Genomic DNA, 16,604 nt, shown 5'->3' on the forward strand with positions numbered 1-16,604 from the left:
AACAACAACAAACAGCAGCAACAGCAACAGCCTGCTCTCAGTTAGTGTGTTGTTTTGTTTTTTTGTGAAATGTTGAAGCCCTTGATTTTAAGCACCAGATACGTTCATTAGTCGTCGCAAGACTTTTCGTGATCGCAAACGCGTTTTTCGCCAACCTCTCTTGATCTTGGCTAACGTGGGATTCCGAGCCAGCAGCAGCAACAGCAGCAGCAGCAGCTGCCAGCGGCAAAACAGTTAACAAAACGCAATCCTTAAATCAAGTTAAAATTTCAATAAAAATGTGCGAAATACAAAATAAAATTCTATAAAGCAACAAAGTGGCCCAAAACAAAACAAAAAAAAAGTGTTGTTCATAATTCACGAGCTGATTTGTAATTAAGAAGAAGAAGCAAAAAAAGTTAAGCAAAAAGTAAAATCATTGCGAAAATTCTCAAGTATGGAGTGCTTAATGTGGGTTAGGGCCTAAACTAGCACAACAAAAACACACACACAGACACACACCCGCACAACAAATAGACACAAATTCACACATGCCAGTTAGAAGACAACAACAACAACAACAACAACCACAACAACAACAACAGAGACGAATGCGCAAATTTATGGCTGGTTGTTGTTACTCTGGGCCAAATGTTACCACGGCCAGCAGTCGCTTAGGGAAAAAACTAACGGAATAATGCAACATTAAGCAAAATGCTGCTGGCCCTGCTAAAGCTAAAGCAAAGCCCAAACCAACAACAACAACAACAACAGCAGCAACAACAACAACCTGCAACCATCGTCGCCCCCTTCGCCACCTTCGCCGCCTTCGCCGCCTTCGCCGTCGTCGCAGTCACCGTTACCACGAAACGTAGCTGTAGTCGCTGTTGCCGTATAAAATGGAACCCTCATATGATCACGAACATCCACATCATCTGCTAACAAATTACAAGTAATATTTACATTTTTCCCATGCTATAAAAAAAAAAAAAAACCAACTCCAACTACAACATTTTTTTTTTTCTCTCGCTGTTTAATTATATCCAACCGTAGCGAAGATACATATCTTTCAAGATAATAACCATAATGAAAAATGGAAAAATGCGCTGGTATGGGTGAAGAAATTCTCTAGATGTCTCGTATATGTCGCTGGCTCTCCTAAATACATGTATATACATAGTGGTATATAAGCACAGACTACGACTACGACAGCCTAAAGGGGGGGTGGAGGGGGCTGGCGCATTGCAAGTCTTAGTCACACACAAACGAAGGGGAGAGGAGGGGGGGGGGGGGGGGGGTTCGCTTGCCTTATATGTCTAGATTTGTCTATTTACAAAAGTTTGCTTAGATTTCGAATTTGTTTCTACATAGCATGGCCACACTTAACCCACCCCCTCCTGTAGTAGAGACTCTTCTGCCAAAGCACTTGCACTTGTGTGCGTATGTCCGCTTTTCGTTTCACTGTGTGCGTTCTGTGTGAATATATGTAAATGTGTTAGTTAGCTAGACATAGAACCAAAACGTCTTGACTCGCTCTCAGACTCGGAGTCGGACTCGGACTCGGACTCGGAATTGGTCAAGTGGAAAGTAAACCAAGAGTAGAGCGCGCCTCTCAGCATGGTCAGCAAGAAAGTATGAGAAAAACCATAATAAAAAAAAACAACAAAAAATAAATAAAACAAAAAAAACACTATATATAAGTCGGGTAGAGAGGTCAAAATGCGGTTTCGCTCATTAAAATGATTTAGTTTTGATCTAAACTCTCTGATAGCTATGCATGATATTAACATAGCATTAGGCCAAAACATTTAGACAACCTTACGTTGCGTCCGGTTCAGATATCATTTTATATATAAGGAATATATTAAAAAAGAAACACACACACACATACATATAAATATATATTTCTTAGACTTCTCGGAAGGCTGGCTTAAAGGGCAACATATTTTACGCAAGTCTGTCACATATTTTGTCACATTTTTGGCAATTTTTAATGGTTTTTGTGCGTCCTTTGATCCTGCTCTATAAATCAATCCATCTAGATGGTAGACACATCAATTTAGCCCAGCTTCGGGATTTCAACTCAATTGATTTGCATTTTTAAAGTCCGTTTCGGATAATGCCGAGACATATAATCTTTAATATTTCCAATTCTAAATGAGTTTTTAAACAAATTGGGTGCTAAAACATTTTAGTTTCCCTTCAAACTTGTTTACACAGAATTGAATATAAAAAAAAAACAAACATGATTACTTTCTCATGCTTCCTGCTAATAGGCATATAAATCAAGAGTCGACAGCTTAATTGTTGTTGAGACTTGGCTAATAAGTTTAATAGGTTCCCCTCCATCATTTTTACTATATCAATAAACGTTAAATAACGGTTAATTCAGTGTTAACAACGTGTTGAAATATTTTACAATTTTAAACCAGGAGAGATTAATCGATAGAAAGATAAATAATCAATTAATTAAATAAATTGTTTAATAAGAAAGTCAGAAATTAATAAATTTAATTCAAATAGAATTAAAGCAAGAAAACGGTCGATTTCTTTAAAATTTCTTGCTATTTATTTTTATTATTATTCTTTGTATATATTTAAATAATACCCTATACTTTACTAAATGAACTATAAACCTTACTTACACTCTTAGCACATGACAATAAGCAAAGGATTTTAAGAAAAACTCAAATAATATTTAAATCGAATGCGTGTACATTTATTTCAATAGACTCTCATATAGACTGTATATAGTTTAAAAATATTATAATTATAATAATCTGGATACCTAATCTTGATAATGAGGACTGCAAACACAGTGTTATACAAGCTATCCTATTGTCCAACCCCGATTTAGTTGAAAAGATAAACCAGTTAGCAACTGATAAATTAATCATAAATAATAAGTTGAAAGAACAAGGTAAAAGCATCATGATTAGATTCGATTTAGTCTAAGAACCTTTCGCTTCCACAATCGGAAGACTTTGCCAGCGAGTGTAAAGCCTGGTTCCTGCCGTCTCAGCTTTAACTGGTTGAGAATTGCAAGCGTCAAGCAAATTTTTTGTGTGTTTTCCAAAACAAAAGTAGGAGATATTTCAAAAAATGTGTTAGAGATTTAAATAATTCAAATTACTTAAATCTTACAAGCTTTAGTTAAAGGGATTTTGCAAGCCAAATAACTGCACAGCATTTAAGCCCGATCTAAATACTTATACCAAGCTATATATATATATATATATTTATCTAATTTTATGGCAGCCAAGCGCTGCGAGGGAGTTTTGGTATGTGCGTGATAAAATCCATTACATTTCAGTACATTTTTCTCGAGTCTTATTTTTTTTTTGCTGTTTTTTTTTTCATGCTCTTTAAATGGCTTTTGTGTGTGAGAACTGGGTCTTGACGTTGTTGTCTTTGACGACGGCTGGAAAACCTCATTAACCGAACCCATTCGCAGCCGTGTTCCGGCTTCGGCTTTGGGCGCTCGGTCATTCGTGGATCTCGGGCCCTACCAGAAGAGAGTAGCTGCCCGCCCCCCCGGGCCCCACACCAATGCCAGCTTCATTAGCTTAATTATGCACGAGAGTAGGAATCTTTAGGCCATATGCAACACATCGATCTCTCTCATATGTGAGACCCGAGACCTTAGGGCTCAGACCTGGTACTGAGCACGCGGTCTCAGTCCCTCTGTCAAGAGATTGCCACAGGTAGCTGTGTTCACCTTTCGAGCTGATGTTGTTGTTGTTGTTGTTGGTTCATTAAAGCAGCGGCAAACGCGCTAAGATGGCGGTTGCCCGGGCCGGATGCTGTAGCTGTTTATGCTTATTGGTCAACAACAAGCAGCATCTACATACACACACACGCTCACACACGCACACACAGACACACTCACACGCACACACACAGCTACGCACACGCTTATGCATATGTATGCGTTGCGACTGCGTCGTTAAGTTATTCCAGTACATCACACCTGGGCCGCAGTCGCCTTGGCACCACACAGCCAACCACCAGCAACAACAACAACCGCGCACAGGGCCAGCTCTTGGCCTGTCCCCTTCGCCCCGTCCCCCCGTCACCGGTCCCCTGCCCGTAGCCAGACTGGTTTCTGTAAAGGCAAACTGAAATGAGTTGGAAAACAAATGTATTCGGGTTTTGGGGCGCCTGGCACCAGCAGCCAATAGACTCTGCAAATGGAGCAGAGCAGATGCTGCAGATCTTGTACACAGGCCACACCCACCCAGAAAACCAAAATGGCTTTTATTACCACAGCTTTACAAGCCTCTGAGCTGAATATGGCCGGCAATGTGGGGATTGCTCTTAATTAATGGCATCGCCAATGAGCCAAGCAATTGATTAGTAAACAAATATGTAAATGCAATGTAGCAAATGGATAAAATGTAGAAACATCAAGAAATATAAAGAAACATTCGGTACATTTAACTTAAGTCTTGGCAGTCTATATTTTGCAGTAATTCACTTGTAACTGCACTTCATAACTGAAAAACCTTTAAATTAGTAGCTGATAAACAATAATAAATATTGCTCGACAATAATCTATTAAAATCGTAGTCCTCGCTAGATGAACATCCTAGTAAGTCAGGCATTAAGGAACGAGGCGTCCCAGGCTATTGTTGATCTTAGTCGAAGTCCAAAGTTTCATTAAATAAATGAGTAAATAGCTTGCAACTACATATTCATTCCATAAATGCAATAATAATACTAATATATTAGTAATGACAATAATCAAAATAATAATGATATTAACAATATATATTTATAATAATAATAACAATAATATTGACAAGAATAATATAAATGTACAATAATAATATTAATAACAATAATAATTACTATAATAATAATAATAATAATAATAATACTAATAATAATAATAATAATAACAATAATAATAATAATAATAATAATAATAATAATAATAATAATGATAATAATAATAATAATAATAATAATAATAATAATAATAATAATAATAATAATAATAATAATAACAATGAGTAATGACACTGATAATACAAATTTATAATAATAATATGAGTAATAACAATAACAATAATAATAATGATGAGTAATTTCATAAAAAATCGTAATTTATAACATTAATGAAAATAATAATATTGATAATGAATAATGACATTAATAGTATAAAATGATAATAATAATAACAACAAGTGTTTAAAATTGTGTTTAAAATTGCGGTTTGGTTGCACGAGCTGAAGCCAAAAATCGTGGAGAGTAATTAAGGCCTACTGTTACCTATTACCAATATTATTGTTGTCATTACTGATAGCATAGAAATTAGTTTAATATTATCAATTTTTTTATAAATAGTTGTGGTTAAGAATTAATACTTTTCTGAGACTCGAATCCGGAGCTGAAAGGTCTTTAAAAATTAGGTTTTAATTATAGTGGGAATTACACGCGGTAAATGATAAGGTATTTTACTACGAATCTTCCAATGCGGATATTTTCTGTGTAATGAATTAATTTTTAATTGAACATTGGACTAAAAGTTTTCACGTAATAATCGAAGGGGAAGGGTTGTCAGCAAATTAACCAACAGAAAGGAAATTACATATAAATAACCACAAGAAAGGTATAAATATTTACCCAAATTACAATAACGTTCTCGAATAAACTTTCATAAAATATTTGCAAAGTTCAGACTCGAAATTAAATGGATTAGGTTTTGGTACTAAATATAATATATCATAATACAAAATATTTGAATGCAGATTTTGCAGATCTATAAATACTCACAGACATATTCGAAAAATATATAAAATATCTATTCGTATATGTATTATAGATCGTAACACATTATTGAGTGCAAATCAACTTTCTATTTGGTAGAAGAAAACACGAATATGTTTAAAAATATAGTTAAGTTAATGCCATGTTCTCACGTGCCAGATATCTGTCAAACTATATGTTTAATTCGAAGAGTCTGCCATTAGAAATATTTAGAATTTTCTCCAGTCACAGTTTAGACTAGAAAGCAAATGCCCGACAGCTATTTGGAGCGTGAGAATAAACAATTAACTGCCAAGTTGCATGTGAGGGTCGATCGACTAGACGAGCATGTGGCAAAAGCTGCTCACTTTCGCTTGAGAGTTGAGATTAAATGAAATATTGAAAAAAGATTCTTGTTAATGCGAACATAATTAACACAGTAAAATCAAAGTTCCTATGTGTACTGTGGCAAGAAATGGCGACAAAACGCCGCCGCCTTTTTTTTTGCTTTTTTGCTGTTGCAAGTTTGTCTTCTGCGCAGCTTGAGGGGGCTTTACAGGGGGGGCGGCGGGTACAAAACTTAAAAGGCTGTCTTCGCGCAGCGACACATGAATCACAATATGCTAAAGGGCTGACACTCTCTCCAGATCAATGCGGCTTCTGAATGAAGTTTTGCGGGCTTGTTAAGGCCAAAGCCAAAGTTGCCTACTTTGCGGCAGCCGCCAAGTTGCCAAGTTGCCACAGTTGCCAAGTTGCCACAGTTGGCGAGTTGTCGAGTTGCAGCAAGCGGCGCAGTTGAAGCCACCCAGCAGAGTCGCCGTTGCGGTTGTCGTAAACAAAACGTTGCACGGTCCATGGTCCACGGTCCACGATCCAAAGGCAAGCGCGGACGTTCAGTACTTGGACGGAGCAGACAGCAGACAGCATCGGACGCTGGACACTGGACACTGGACAGGGAGACGCGGGAGACAGGGAGAGACACACTGAGACAGCGGGCAGAACGAGTTGGGACAGAGACTGTGGCGGGACAGAGGAGCGCAATGTGGAATATGTGGCATTTTGCAAAGATGTTGACATTTTGCGCGCATAAAAATGCCAACTTACCGGCCACTGTATGTGTCCTATTTTAAAATCAGGGCCATGGCTAAGAAGCTGCCACAGCCCCGGCTCGGACCGGAGCAGGGGCTAAGCCAAAGCTAAAGCCGCAGCCGCCGCGTCGTCGTGGATCGTGAGCGCGCGCTTAGGATAAAGCAGACCAAAAGCAAAGCCAAACGAAGCCCAACTCAAAGCCAGGGACCAGTTGGACAGGCGTACAGACCAGGACGGTATAATTTTGTGTAGCTTGGCAAAGTATTTAGCAGCAGCAGCAGCAGCAGCGGCAGCAGCAGCTCAGCGGCAGCCGCAACCGAATATCAAAAACGTAACGATGTCACCAGGAACCCTCAATAAATTATCCAGCTGTAGCTGTAGCTCTGGCTGCAGCTGAGCTTGGGGCTAGGTCTCAGTGCTTTTGGGCATGGGCCTTAACTCTTTCAGTTTTGTCGGCCTGGGCGCTCTTGGCCAAAAGAAAGCCTGAAACTAGAGCGCCTAGTTGCGCCAAGGTAGCCTGGCCCCTGGCCTGGCCTATGCCTATGCCTGGAAGCTAACAATTAGGCCGTTCTCTTGTAGCCAAGGCCCCAAAGTTGGTAGGCAAAAGAGCAGACGACAACGGACAACGGACAGCAGACAACCTGGCCCGCTGCCTGGGTAGACAATAGACCAAAAGTGTAGTGGGCAGCAATAAATTCAAACGGTAACAAATCGAACCAAGGGAGAAGACAGCACGCACACACAGGGAACGAGAGCCAGATCCACAGCCAGAGCCAAGCGAAACGAGGAGCACCGGATTCGAGCGTCGGGCGTCTCGGGGTTCTCCCTTAGGGAGCCGAGTCGGAGTCTGGGGCTGAGCTTTGGTAATATTTAAACTTGTCTCGTTTGGCTGCCGCTGCCGCTGCTGCTGCTGCTGCTGGTTTGGTTCTGCTTGAATTCCTGGAAGCCGAATTACTTTGAAATGTGTCGATATGTCGCAACTTTTAAAAGTTATGCATAAAGGTCTGGGGCCCCCGAGCCGGAGCATACAGCTCCTGCTCCAGCTCCAGCAACAGCTACAGCTTCTTTGCTTACTCTGGCAACCTGGCGACTGTGGCTCGGCGGCGCGGCCTCCTTTGATAATACAATAGCTGCACGCGCCCAATTTACATTTATGTCCACTGACATTAAGGAGCGCAAACGTTGCAGCATCCCAGCCTTCCAGCCTCGAGCCTGGTCCAGTTTTCGGCCCTGCCCCTTGGCCCTTGTCCTCCACCCGGCATTCGCCATTCTCCGATTCACTGTGGTGTCTGATATAAACGCAAAGTTTATACCTTTTGTTTTATTTTATTCCTTCCTTTTTTTGCGTGCCAGCAACGTGAAAATTGTCAACGTATTTAGCGGCGATTTTAAATATCATTATAAGGCGGGCTCTGCCGACATTTCTTACTGTCCTACGTAATTTTCAACAGTAGCTCTCATAAACACACAGTGAAACATGCTTAAACGATTTCATCTCTAATTAGGAACTGTGCGACCTTTGCGGATAGCGTGCTATCCAGGCAGTTTATATGCTTGCCTAATCGTTGCTAAAGATATAATTTTAATCTTGATTCAAGCCTTAATTGCTTGAACATATGTTCTCGTTTATAAACATATATATATATGTTATACATATAAAACATATGCATTTATAGCCAATTTTTGATTGGAGCAAATAGACTTTTATAAATACACGCCGCTTCAAGAATAAAGGAAATAGAGAGCGGGTAAAAGTGCATAAGAAATAAAGAAGGAACAGAGAGAAATGTTATTAGATTGTCAAGACAACATGTACACATAACTCTTATAAACAAGGTTACTTGGGTTTTTGAGAATCGCATAGGAAGGCAACGTTTGAAAAAGTCCGTTTTAATTGTAGCGCAGCAAAGTTATCTATGTAAGCGGCTTATATAAATATATATACAAACATATGCATATACAAATATAACATGCATGCATATATATATGTACATATATATATACGAATGTATTTCAATACATATATAAATAAGTTTAACTTTAGATAATTGTCGGCACAACATTTAACAACACATATTACTTCTAAACGAGCATTAATATCTAGCCTTACTTAAATTAATGAGAATCGCAAAGTAGGGCCCTATTTATAAATATACAAATTGCCGCGCTGCGAATTATCAAAAAGATAAGCCCGCTGGGTCTGCGATTGATTTAAGAGAAAATATACACATACATACATATATAAATACCTACTTGCTAACATACTTATATACATACATACACACATTGAAATATTAGATTAAAATAAAAGTTTGACAGCATACAGGCGGTCCTGGCCGTGCTAATTTTAGATCTCTAAAACATCACTTATTCGCCCAAGTGTTCAATTTAAAGGATGATTGCATGGATAATGCGTGTCAATTTAACTTTCAACAGTCCGTACATCATTTTTTCCAATCTAATTATAAGCTACTTACGAAAAAGCATACGATTTTTTGGAAGAAATGTTAAAAGATAATAGATCCCTTTCCGCAGTTGATAAATTTCTGAATTTATAGAAAAATTTGTATAACCCAATTCTACACTCAATATTACAAACTGACAAAGTGTCATAAATTCCACGAAAATAGAATTATTTAGATTTCGAAACATTTTTGCATCCTCAAGTGGAATATAAAATTTTTCCTAACTACAAACTTTGAGAAACATTTCATTTATAAATATTCCTGGATAAGTACTTTATATTTTCTTTTGAATATTTGTTAAAACAAAAAAAAAATACTATTTAATCTTAAACGAATTCCAAAATCAAACTAATGGCCCCAAAAACGAATCCCGAATGCATCCATAATTTGTAAAACTAAATTGGGTTAAAATAAAACTCTGTTGAGAGAGATTTAGCTTTAAACATAAATATTTAAACATTAGCTATATCCAACTTTATTTGGTTAATGTAATTCGGGGTAGAGATCAAATTTAGCCCGAAACTTCCATATGAAAATATTTACGACTCGCAATATTTTCAGTAGGACGGGCAATTATTTATTAAAATTGAATTATTTCATTATTATGGATGGAAAACTAGACTCACAAATTCGTTTCGAATCATAAACCAAAGCACTGAACATTTTTAAAGGATTGCTGCGTTGATAAAAACCCTAAATTTAATAAAAATTGGTATTTTTGTCAACAAAACTAACGAACAATTTATGAGAAAATGTGAATCCTAATTTTTAAAAGTTAGTCAAAACCGATACGATTTTTAAACGGAAAGGAGTTTTGCTCTTTGATGCTATGGAGAAATTATTGAAATAATATTTTTTAATTATATCTGATCATTATTTGTAATAAAAGTTGCTTAATTTTTTTAATAAATCCCTGTGAAATAACCTACTCAATCTTGAATTTAATGGAAATTTACACTCTAGAAAGTTATTTGTAACAAAAATCCCAAAAAAATTTGTTTTTCAAATAATAATAAACTCTCGAAATAAGAAAACTTACCCGATCTTGCCTTATGTCCATTAACTTTTCTTCTTTGTATTTATTCGTTCTCGTTAAGTTGCATGTAGTTTCTTTTAATTGAGATCGATATCTAAAAAAATATTTAGATTAAATAAACTTTTTCCAACTTCTAACACATTCTCTCCTTACATTTCAGTGCTAAGAAATATCCTCACGTGTCCCGAACGCCGGAATATAGCCACTCGACCGTGGGCAGCGATTATCCGGAGCATGGTGTCTATCTGTCCGACGGAAGATTGCTGCACGACAGCCCCAGCGATGGCATCTACCATGTGAGGCAGGGCAGCGAGCACTCCTCGCCCAGCTTACACTCACCAGCCATACAGAGCGCCGGCTACGACAATGAGCACTCGATGAACGAGGCGGCGCTCTCGGTGCACAGTCACAGCCACTCGCCGATGGTGTCCAGTGCGTACAGTGTGGGCGGAAGCGCATCCTCATTGATCAGCAGCAATATACCCCTGCTGGGCGGAGGCGGCAGCTCTGTGCTGAATAAGTTCTTGTCGCATCCGCATGCCAGCATGGTGGGGGCACAGGATGAGTGCGGCGGTGCCTCGCATTCGCCAATTGAGCCGGCGTCCATGTGGAGCTATGATTACAAGGGCGACATATGCGCGCCCAATTGCGGCTATCTGGACCGGCACAAGGCGATGGCCAGCGATTTGAAGTACAGACCAGGCGGTAACCAGTCAAAAAGTGCCAAAGAGTCGCGCATCCGCCGGCCAATGAACGCGTTCATGGTGTGGGCTAAGATCGAGCGCAAGAAGCTGGCCGACGAGAATCCCGACCTGCATAATGCAGATCTCAGCAAGATGTTGGGTAAGTACACAGCTCACTCGGCTTGGTCAAACACTTCCGTTTAATGCCACTGTTTGCGTCTTGCAGGCAAAAAGTGGCGCTCCTTGACGCCACAGGATCGTCGACCGTATGTGGAGGAGGCGGAGCGCCTGCGCGTCATACACATGACCGAGCACCCGAACTACAAGTACCGGCCCAGGCGGCGAAAGCAGTCCAAGCTGCGCACCCCGCAGCCGGGCAAGGATCAGCAGCAGAGTGAGTTGGCCTCGCAAACAGGCGCAGCGGGGTCGTCCAAGACAACGCCCAAGCTATCGACGCCGCCGCTGGCGACGGCCACAAGCGGCAGCTACAACACGCCCACCGATGACAGCCGCAACTCGACGCCCCATAACGTGGGTGGCTTGTACGAGCAGCCGCTAAAGCCAAGCTATTCGCCCAGCTCCGTGGACTGCTACAGCAATGCGGACAGCACGGAGCAGATTGAATCTCTGGCTGCCAGCTGCAATGAATCCTCTCCAGTCGCAACAAATACCAGCTACGACAGCTCACTGCTGTTAAAGAAGCTAACAAAGCCGCCGACGCCGTCAAGTCGTGCCAGCAAGCAGCGCAACGAGAAGCACTCCAAGGCGGAAGAGAAGTCCAAGGCACAGCAGCAGCAGCAGCAGCAATCATCGAGCCTTTATGCCTCATATCCACTGACCAGCTCCGTGGCTGTGGTTGCAGCCCGCGGCATGTATGTCACGTGCAACAATCGCGGACTGCTGGATCATGGGCACTCCGTGAAGGGAACCTTCTATCCGCCAGTGTCCAGCGCTGATGATGATGCCAGCTGCAACTCTATGCGAGGCAGCAATTCCCTGCAGCAGCAGCAACAGCAGCAGCAGCACTGCAACACCAGCTCCAGCATTTGCCCAACCAGCTCCAGTGCATCGAACGTGATGGCTGGCGTCAGCGAGCAGCTGAGCAGCTACACGGTGGCCATGGCTGAGAGCACCAACGCGGGCAGCCTGCGGCTGAGCATGAACGAGCTGGGCACCGTCTCCAATGATTATCTGTCCGGCGTGAATGCCAATGCGTATGGCATGCAGTATGAGGATTTTCTGCGCTATCAGACCAACGAGATGGACTACGATCAGCTCAAGGAGACAACGGACAATGGTGCACAGAAATGCGCCAAATATCCGGATACCAATCAGAACTATGATGATTATGAGGCGGAGGCCTATAACAATGCCATGTTGCTGGCGGCGCCAGCACCGCCTAGTGGCACCAGCTACTACACCCAGTTGCCCTATCCGCTGACCAGTAGCGCCTGCACGCCCAGCGGCCTGACCGCCTTTCCGCTACAGCTGGCGGTGCCGTTTCAGCAGGCCTCAGCGCCAGGTGGGGCAACTGCCTACGGACAGCCCATGCAAAGCAGCTACCTGCACTATGGCAGCTACTATGAGGCCAATGGAGCAGGAGCACAGCTGCTGCCACAGCAAACGCCAGCAGCGCCATCAGCCGCGCAGACAGGCACGGGTCCTGCGGCAATGGCCATGCAGCATCATGCGCATCCACATGCCCATCATCATCATCATCACTTTGCGGCCAATGGTGCCGGCAGCTCTGCTCCGGGCATGGTGGGTGTGGGCGTGGGCGTGGGCGTCGGCGAGATGCTCTTCGAGCAGCAGCAGCATCCGCAACAGCAGCAGCAGCTCCAGCGCAAGGATGATGAGATTAGCAATATCCTGGCGGGTGTGCGCAAAACCTGCTACAGCAATTGACGGACGCAATTGCATCTGGTTTGCCGCCTGAGTTTTTAATACTTGCGCGCTGCTCCTGAAGTTTGTTATATTTGAATGTAGAGTTTAGCGCTTGGTTTACGGTACGCATAAGTATTGCCTCCCGCTCCCCCGTTCTTTATAAAGTGTACGATATTTAGAGTTTTTCTATTATTATTCAATCATATGAAATATGTTAAACTTAAGTTAGTTTGCATTGAAATAAAATCAAATTCGCTATGAATACGTAACGCGTTTCAATTCCCGAACCTGTTGTGAAACTGTAAATTTGGCAGTCGCCAGGGTTGCCACATGTGCGGCATATGTACCAAGGCTGCCACTTGAAACAAACACTTGCTGTACCAAGGAAACGTACCAAAAGTACATTTTGGTAAATATTATTCGAGTAAAAAAAGAATCCTTTCAAATTTCCATTATTCTTAGTTATTCAATACATTCATTTTTCGAATTGTTTAACTGAAGCAACATAATAAATACTTTCAGATTTTACTTAAGAGCAGTGAACAAACGATGTACCATTTTCTAGCCAACAATGTACTGTGTACTATTTAAGAACAGGTACACTTTTGGTACATTTGTAACAAATATGGCAGCCTTTCAAATGGTACAATTCAAATTCAAATTCGAGTGGCAACTTTGCAAATGACACCTGACTCTGTCCCACCAATATACACAGCATCTGCCAGCAAGCTAGCGACTGCGCAGTCGTCCACAGGAGCAGGTTGTACGGGGCTAAAGAGGAAAAGAAATTTTCTTTTCTTGCTGTGGGGTTTGCTGAAGGGCTGCAGGACTTGCCTGAAACGTTACATAAAATTTCAATAATAATTTCATTTTAAATTAATTCCACATTGCTTCGCGCCAGACAAGAATGCAGCTATTGCGGCCACGCCTTCAGTTCCAGATCGAGTTCCAGTTCGAGTTAAGCTAAGTGAGCAAAGATGTGTAAAATTCAGAAAAACGCATTCGCATAGGGCGCCAATTTGTGCGCTGTATAAGAAAATTTTGCTTAAAGAAATTTCCAAAGAAAATTAATTTCCAACAAAAATTCAGTTATTCTTTTTAGTTAAATGTGTCTTAAGTTAAGTTCGTCTATGTGAATAATAATAATCAGAAATTCAACGGCCGTAATTCGACAACATTTCAACATTCAGACAAAATCGATAAGCTTCAGCATCCGTACAATTCGCACTACTTGATAGCCACAGAGGGGGCCGCCGTCATCCACCCAACCACCAACCACCCACCCACCACCCAGCAGGGCAAGCAGCATTCGCATCAACCACCCCACCTGATAGTATTCTCTCGTAATCGCCATCAGCATGTCATTCATAACCAAATTGAAAGCGACACCATTGCCACCAATGCCACCATTGAAGAACATACTCAATGTGGCCATGCAAACGGCCAGACAGCAATTTCCAGAGCGCAAGGATTACCAGCAGCCGCCCGGATCGAGCGGCAGTCATCCACAGCAGGGTCAAGGTCACGGCATGTTTCCGCCAGCCGATGCGAATGTCGCGAATGGCAGCGATCAGCCCACAGAGATGAGCTCGAATCCCTTTCGCAATGCCACAAGCTGGTCGAACGAGGAGGCCGATGGGGACTTTAAAACCGAATACCAGAGCACATCTTTTGTGGGCAATGAATACGATGGCAGATATCAGCAGACCGATGGATTCAGGTATGTACCCGAATCAAATGCCTAAAATGATGCAGTTGCTCATGGTTTCTTCGCTTTGCAGGCAGGGCAGCATCGCCTCGGAGGCCAGCTCATTTGTCTGCGAGGGTGAAGGTGGCGGCGGCTCCAAGATCGACGAGTTCCAGGCTGCCTGGAACGTAACAAATGCCATTCAGGGCATGTTCATCGTATCGCTGCCATTTGCCGTGCTCCATGGCGGCTACTGGGCCATCATTGCCATGGTGGGCATTGCTCACATCTGCTGCTATACGGGCAAGGTGCTGGTGCAGTGCCTATACGAGCCGGATCCCAGCACGGGCCAAATGGTGCGCGTACGCGACAGCTATGTGTCCATTGCCAAGGTTTGCTTCGGTCCCAAGCTGGGCGCACGGGCCGTCAGCGTTGCCCAGCTGATTGAGCTGCTGATGACCTGTATATTGTATGTGGTTGTCTGCGGTGATCTCTTGGCGGGCACCTATCCGCAGGGCTCGTTCGATTCGCGCTCCTGGATGCTGTTTGTGGGCATCTTTTTGCTGCCCATGGGCTTCCTCAAGTCCCTGAAAATGGTATCCACGCTGTCCTTCTGGTGCACCATGTCGCATATTGTGATCAATGCCGTCATCCTGGGCTATTGTCTGCTCCAGATTGGCGACTGGGGCTGGTCCAAGGTGCGCTGGAGCATTGACATGGAAAACTTTCCCATTTCCCTGGGCGTCATTGTCTTCTCCTACACCTCGCAGATATTCTTGCCCACTCTGGAAGGCAATATGATCGATCGCTCCAAGTTCAACTGGATGCTCGACTGGTCGCACATAGCCGCTGCGATATTTAAGGCGGGTTTCGGTTACATCTGCTTCCTCACCTTCCAGAACGACACGCAGCAGGTGATAACCAACAATTTGCACTCTCAAGGCTTTAAGGGCATGGTCAACTTCTTCCTGGTCATCAAGGCCATTCTCAGCTATCCATTGCCATACTATGCTGCCTGCGAGCTACTGGAGCGCAACTTCTTCCGCGGCTCGCCAAAAACCAAATTTCCGACCATCTGGAATCTGGATGGTGAACTGAAAGTGTGGGGCCTGGGCTTCCGCGTGGGCGTGATTGTCTCCACCATACTTATGGCCATATTTATACCACACTTCTCGATACTAATGGGTTTTATTGGCAGCTTCACGGGCACCATGTTAAGTTTTATTTGGCCCTGTTACTTCCACATCAAGATCAAGGGTCATTTGCTTGATCAGAAGGAAATGGCCAGAGACTACGTCATCATAGGGCTGGGCGTGCTCTTCGGGGTTATAGGCATCTATGATTCCGGCAATGCCCTGATCAATGCCTTCGAGATCGGTCTTCCATTTTAAATATTTTACTCCCAATTGTTGCGAAAACTATTTATAGATCAGTTAACGAAAGCTCTAATCAAACTGGGTACTACGAATACCAAGGTATACATATATTTGTTGGGTTTGTGGGATTGTATTATTGGCAAGTCTTCCAAAACTAACTAGTTGTCAAAAAAAGCCAAAATGCAGTCCACGATCGAAGTAAAAAAAACTTAAGAAACATGTAACAATAAACCTAGTCTATAAGAAATGAAACGCAAGTCTTCCAAAACAAGCGAACAAATGTCTTCCAAACATTGAAATATATATATAAAAATCCTAAGCTAATTTAAGTAACGAGTATTTAAAGAGATTATATAGAGGGGGAAAAAAAAAACCAACTTCCAAATGAAAACAAAAATAAACCAATATACAAATCGAAATGTATGTAAATCTATTAACAAAATAGATAGAACTCATTGATTATTTATATACCAGCATATAGTATATATATACATATATATAGTTGAAAACGTTTTTTTAAACGATATTAATTATACAGTTACTGTACTTATACATACGATAATAGCCTTTAAAAAACGACACACTAGCATCTTTTAAAAATTCTTAAATAAAACCATCATCTCACGTTGAACACGCAACTCCTTTCAGTTCCAA

The 16,604-nt window shown here is 42.0% G+C and overlaps 2 protein-coding genes across 3 annotated transcripts; both read left to right on the top strand.

Moving 5' to 3' along the window:
- The first annotated feature begins 851 nt into the window (after positions 1–851).
- Positions 852–13,066, top strand: LOC115760791 (putative transcription factor SOX-15). The gene is made up of 3 exons (XM_030702287.1): positions 852–931; positions 10,481–11,163; positions 11,230–13,066. Exons 1-3 carry the CDS (start codon positions 879–881, stop codon positions 12,906–12,908), a joined length of 2,415 nt encoding a protein of 804 aa, XP_030558147.1. The 5' UTR covers positions 852–878; the 3' UTR covers positions 12,909–13,066.
- Positions 13,067–13,129: 63 nt separating this feature from the next.
- LOC115761052 (vesicular inhibitory amino acid transporter) lies at positions 13,130–16,352 on the top strand. Of its 2 annotated transcripts, none has more exons than XM_030702667.1 (3): positions 13,130–13,296; positions 13,350–14,607; positions 14,669–16,352. In XM_030702667.1, exons 2-3 carry the CDS (start codon positions 14,246–14,248, stop codon positions 15,963–15,965), a joined length of 1,659 nt encoding a protein of 552 aa, XP_030558527.1. In that variant the 5' UTR covers positions 13,130–13,296; positions 13,350–14,245; the 3' UTR covers positions 15,966–16,352. The 2 variants fall into 2 exon arrangements, with proteins under 2 accessions (XP_030558527.1, XP_030558528.1); XM_030702668.1 differs by having other exon boundaries at positions 13,410–14,607.
- The last annotated feature ends 252 nt before the right edge of the window (positions 16,353–16,604 follow it).

Source organism: Drosophila novamexicana, unplaced genomic scaffold (genome assembly GCF_003285875.2).
Source record: "Drosophila novamexicana strain 15010-1031.04,08,12 unplaced genomic scaffold, DnovRS2.1 tig00000462-arrow-pilon, whole genome shotgun sequence".
Taxonomy (NCBI): Eukaryota; Metazoa; Arthropoda; class Insecta; order Diptera; family Drosophilidae; genus Drosophila; species Drosophila novamexicana.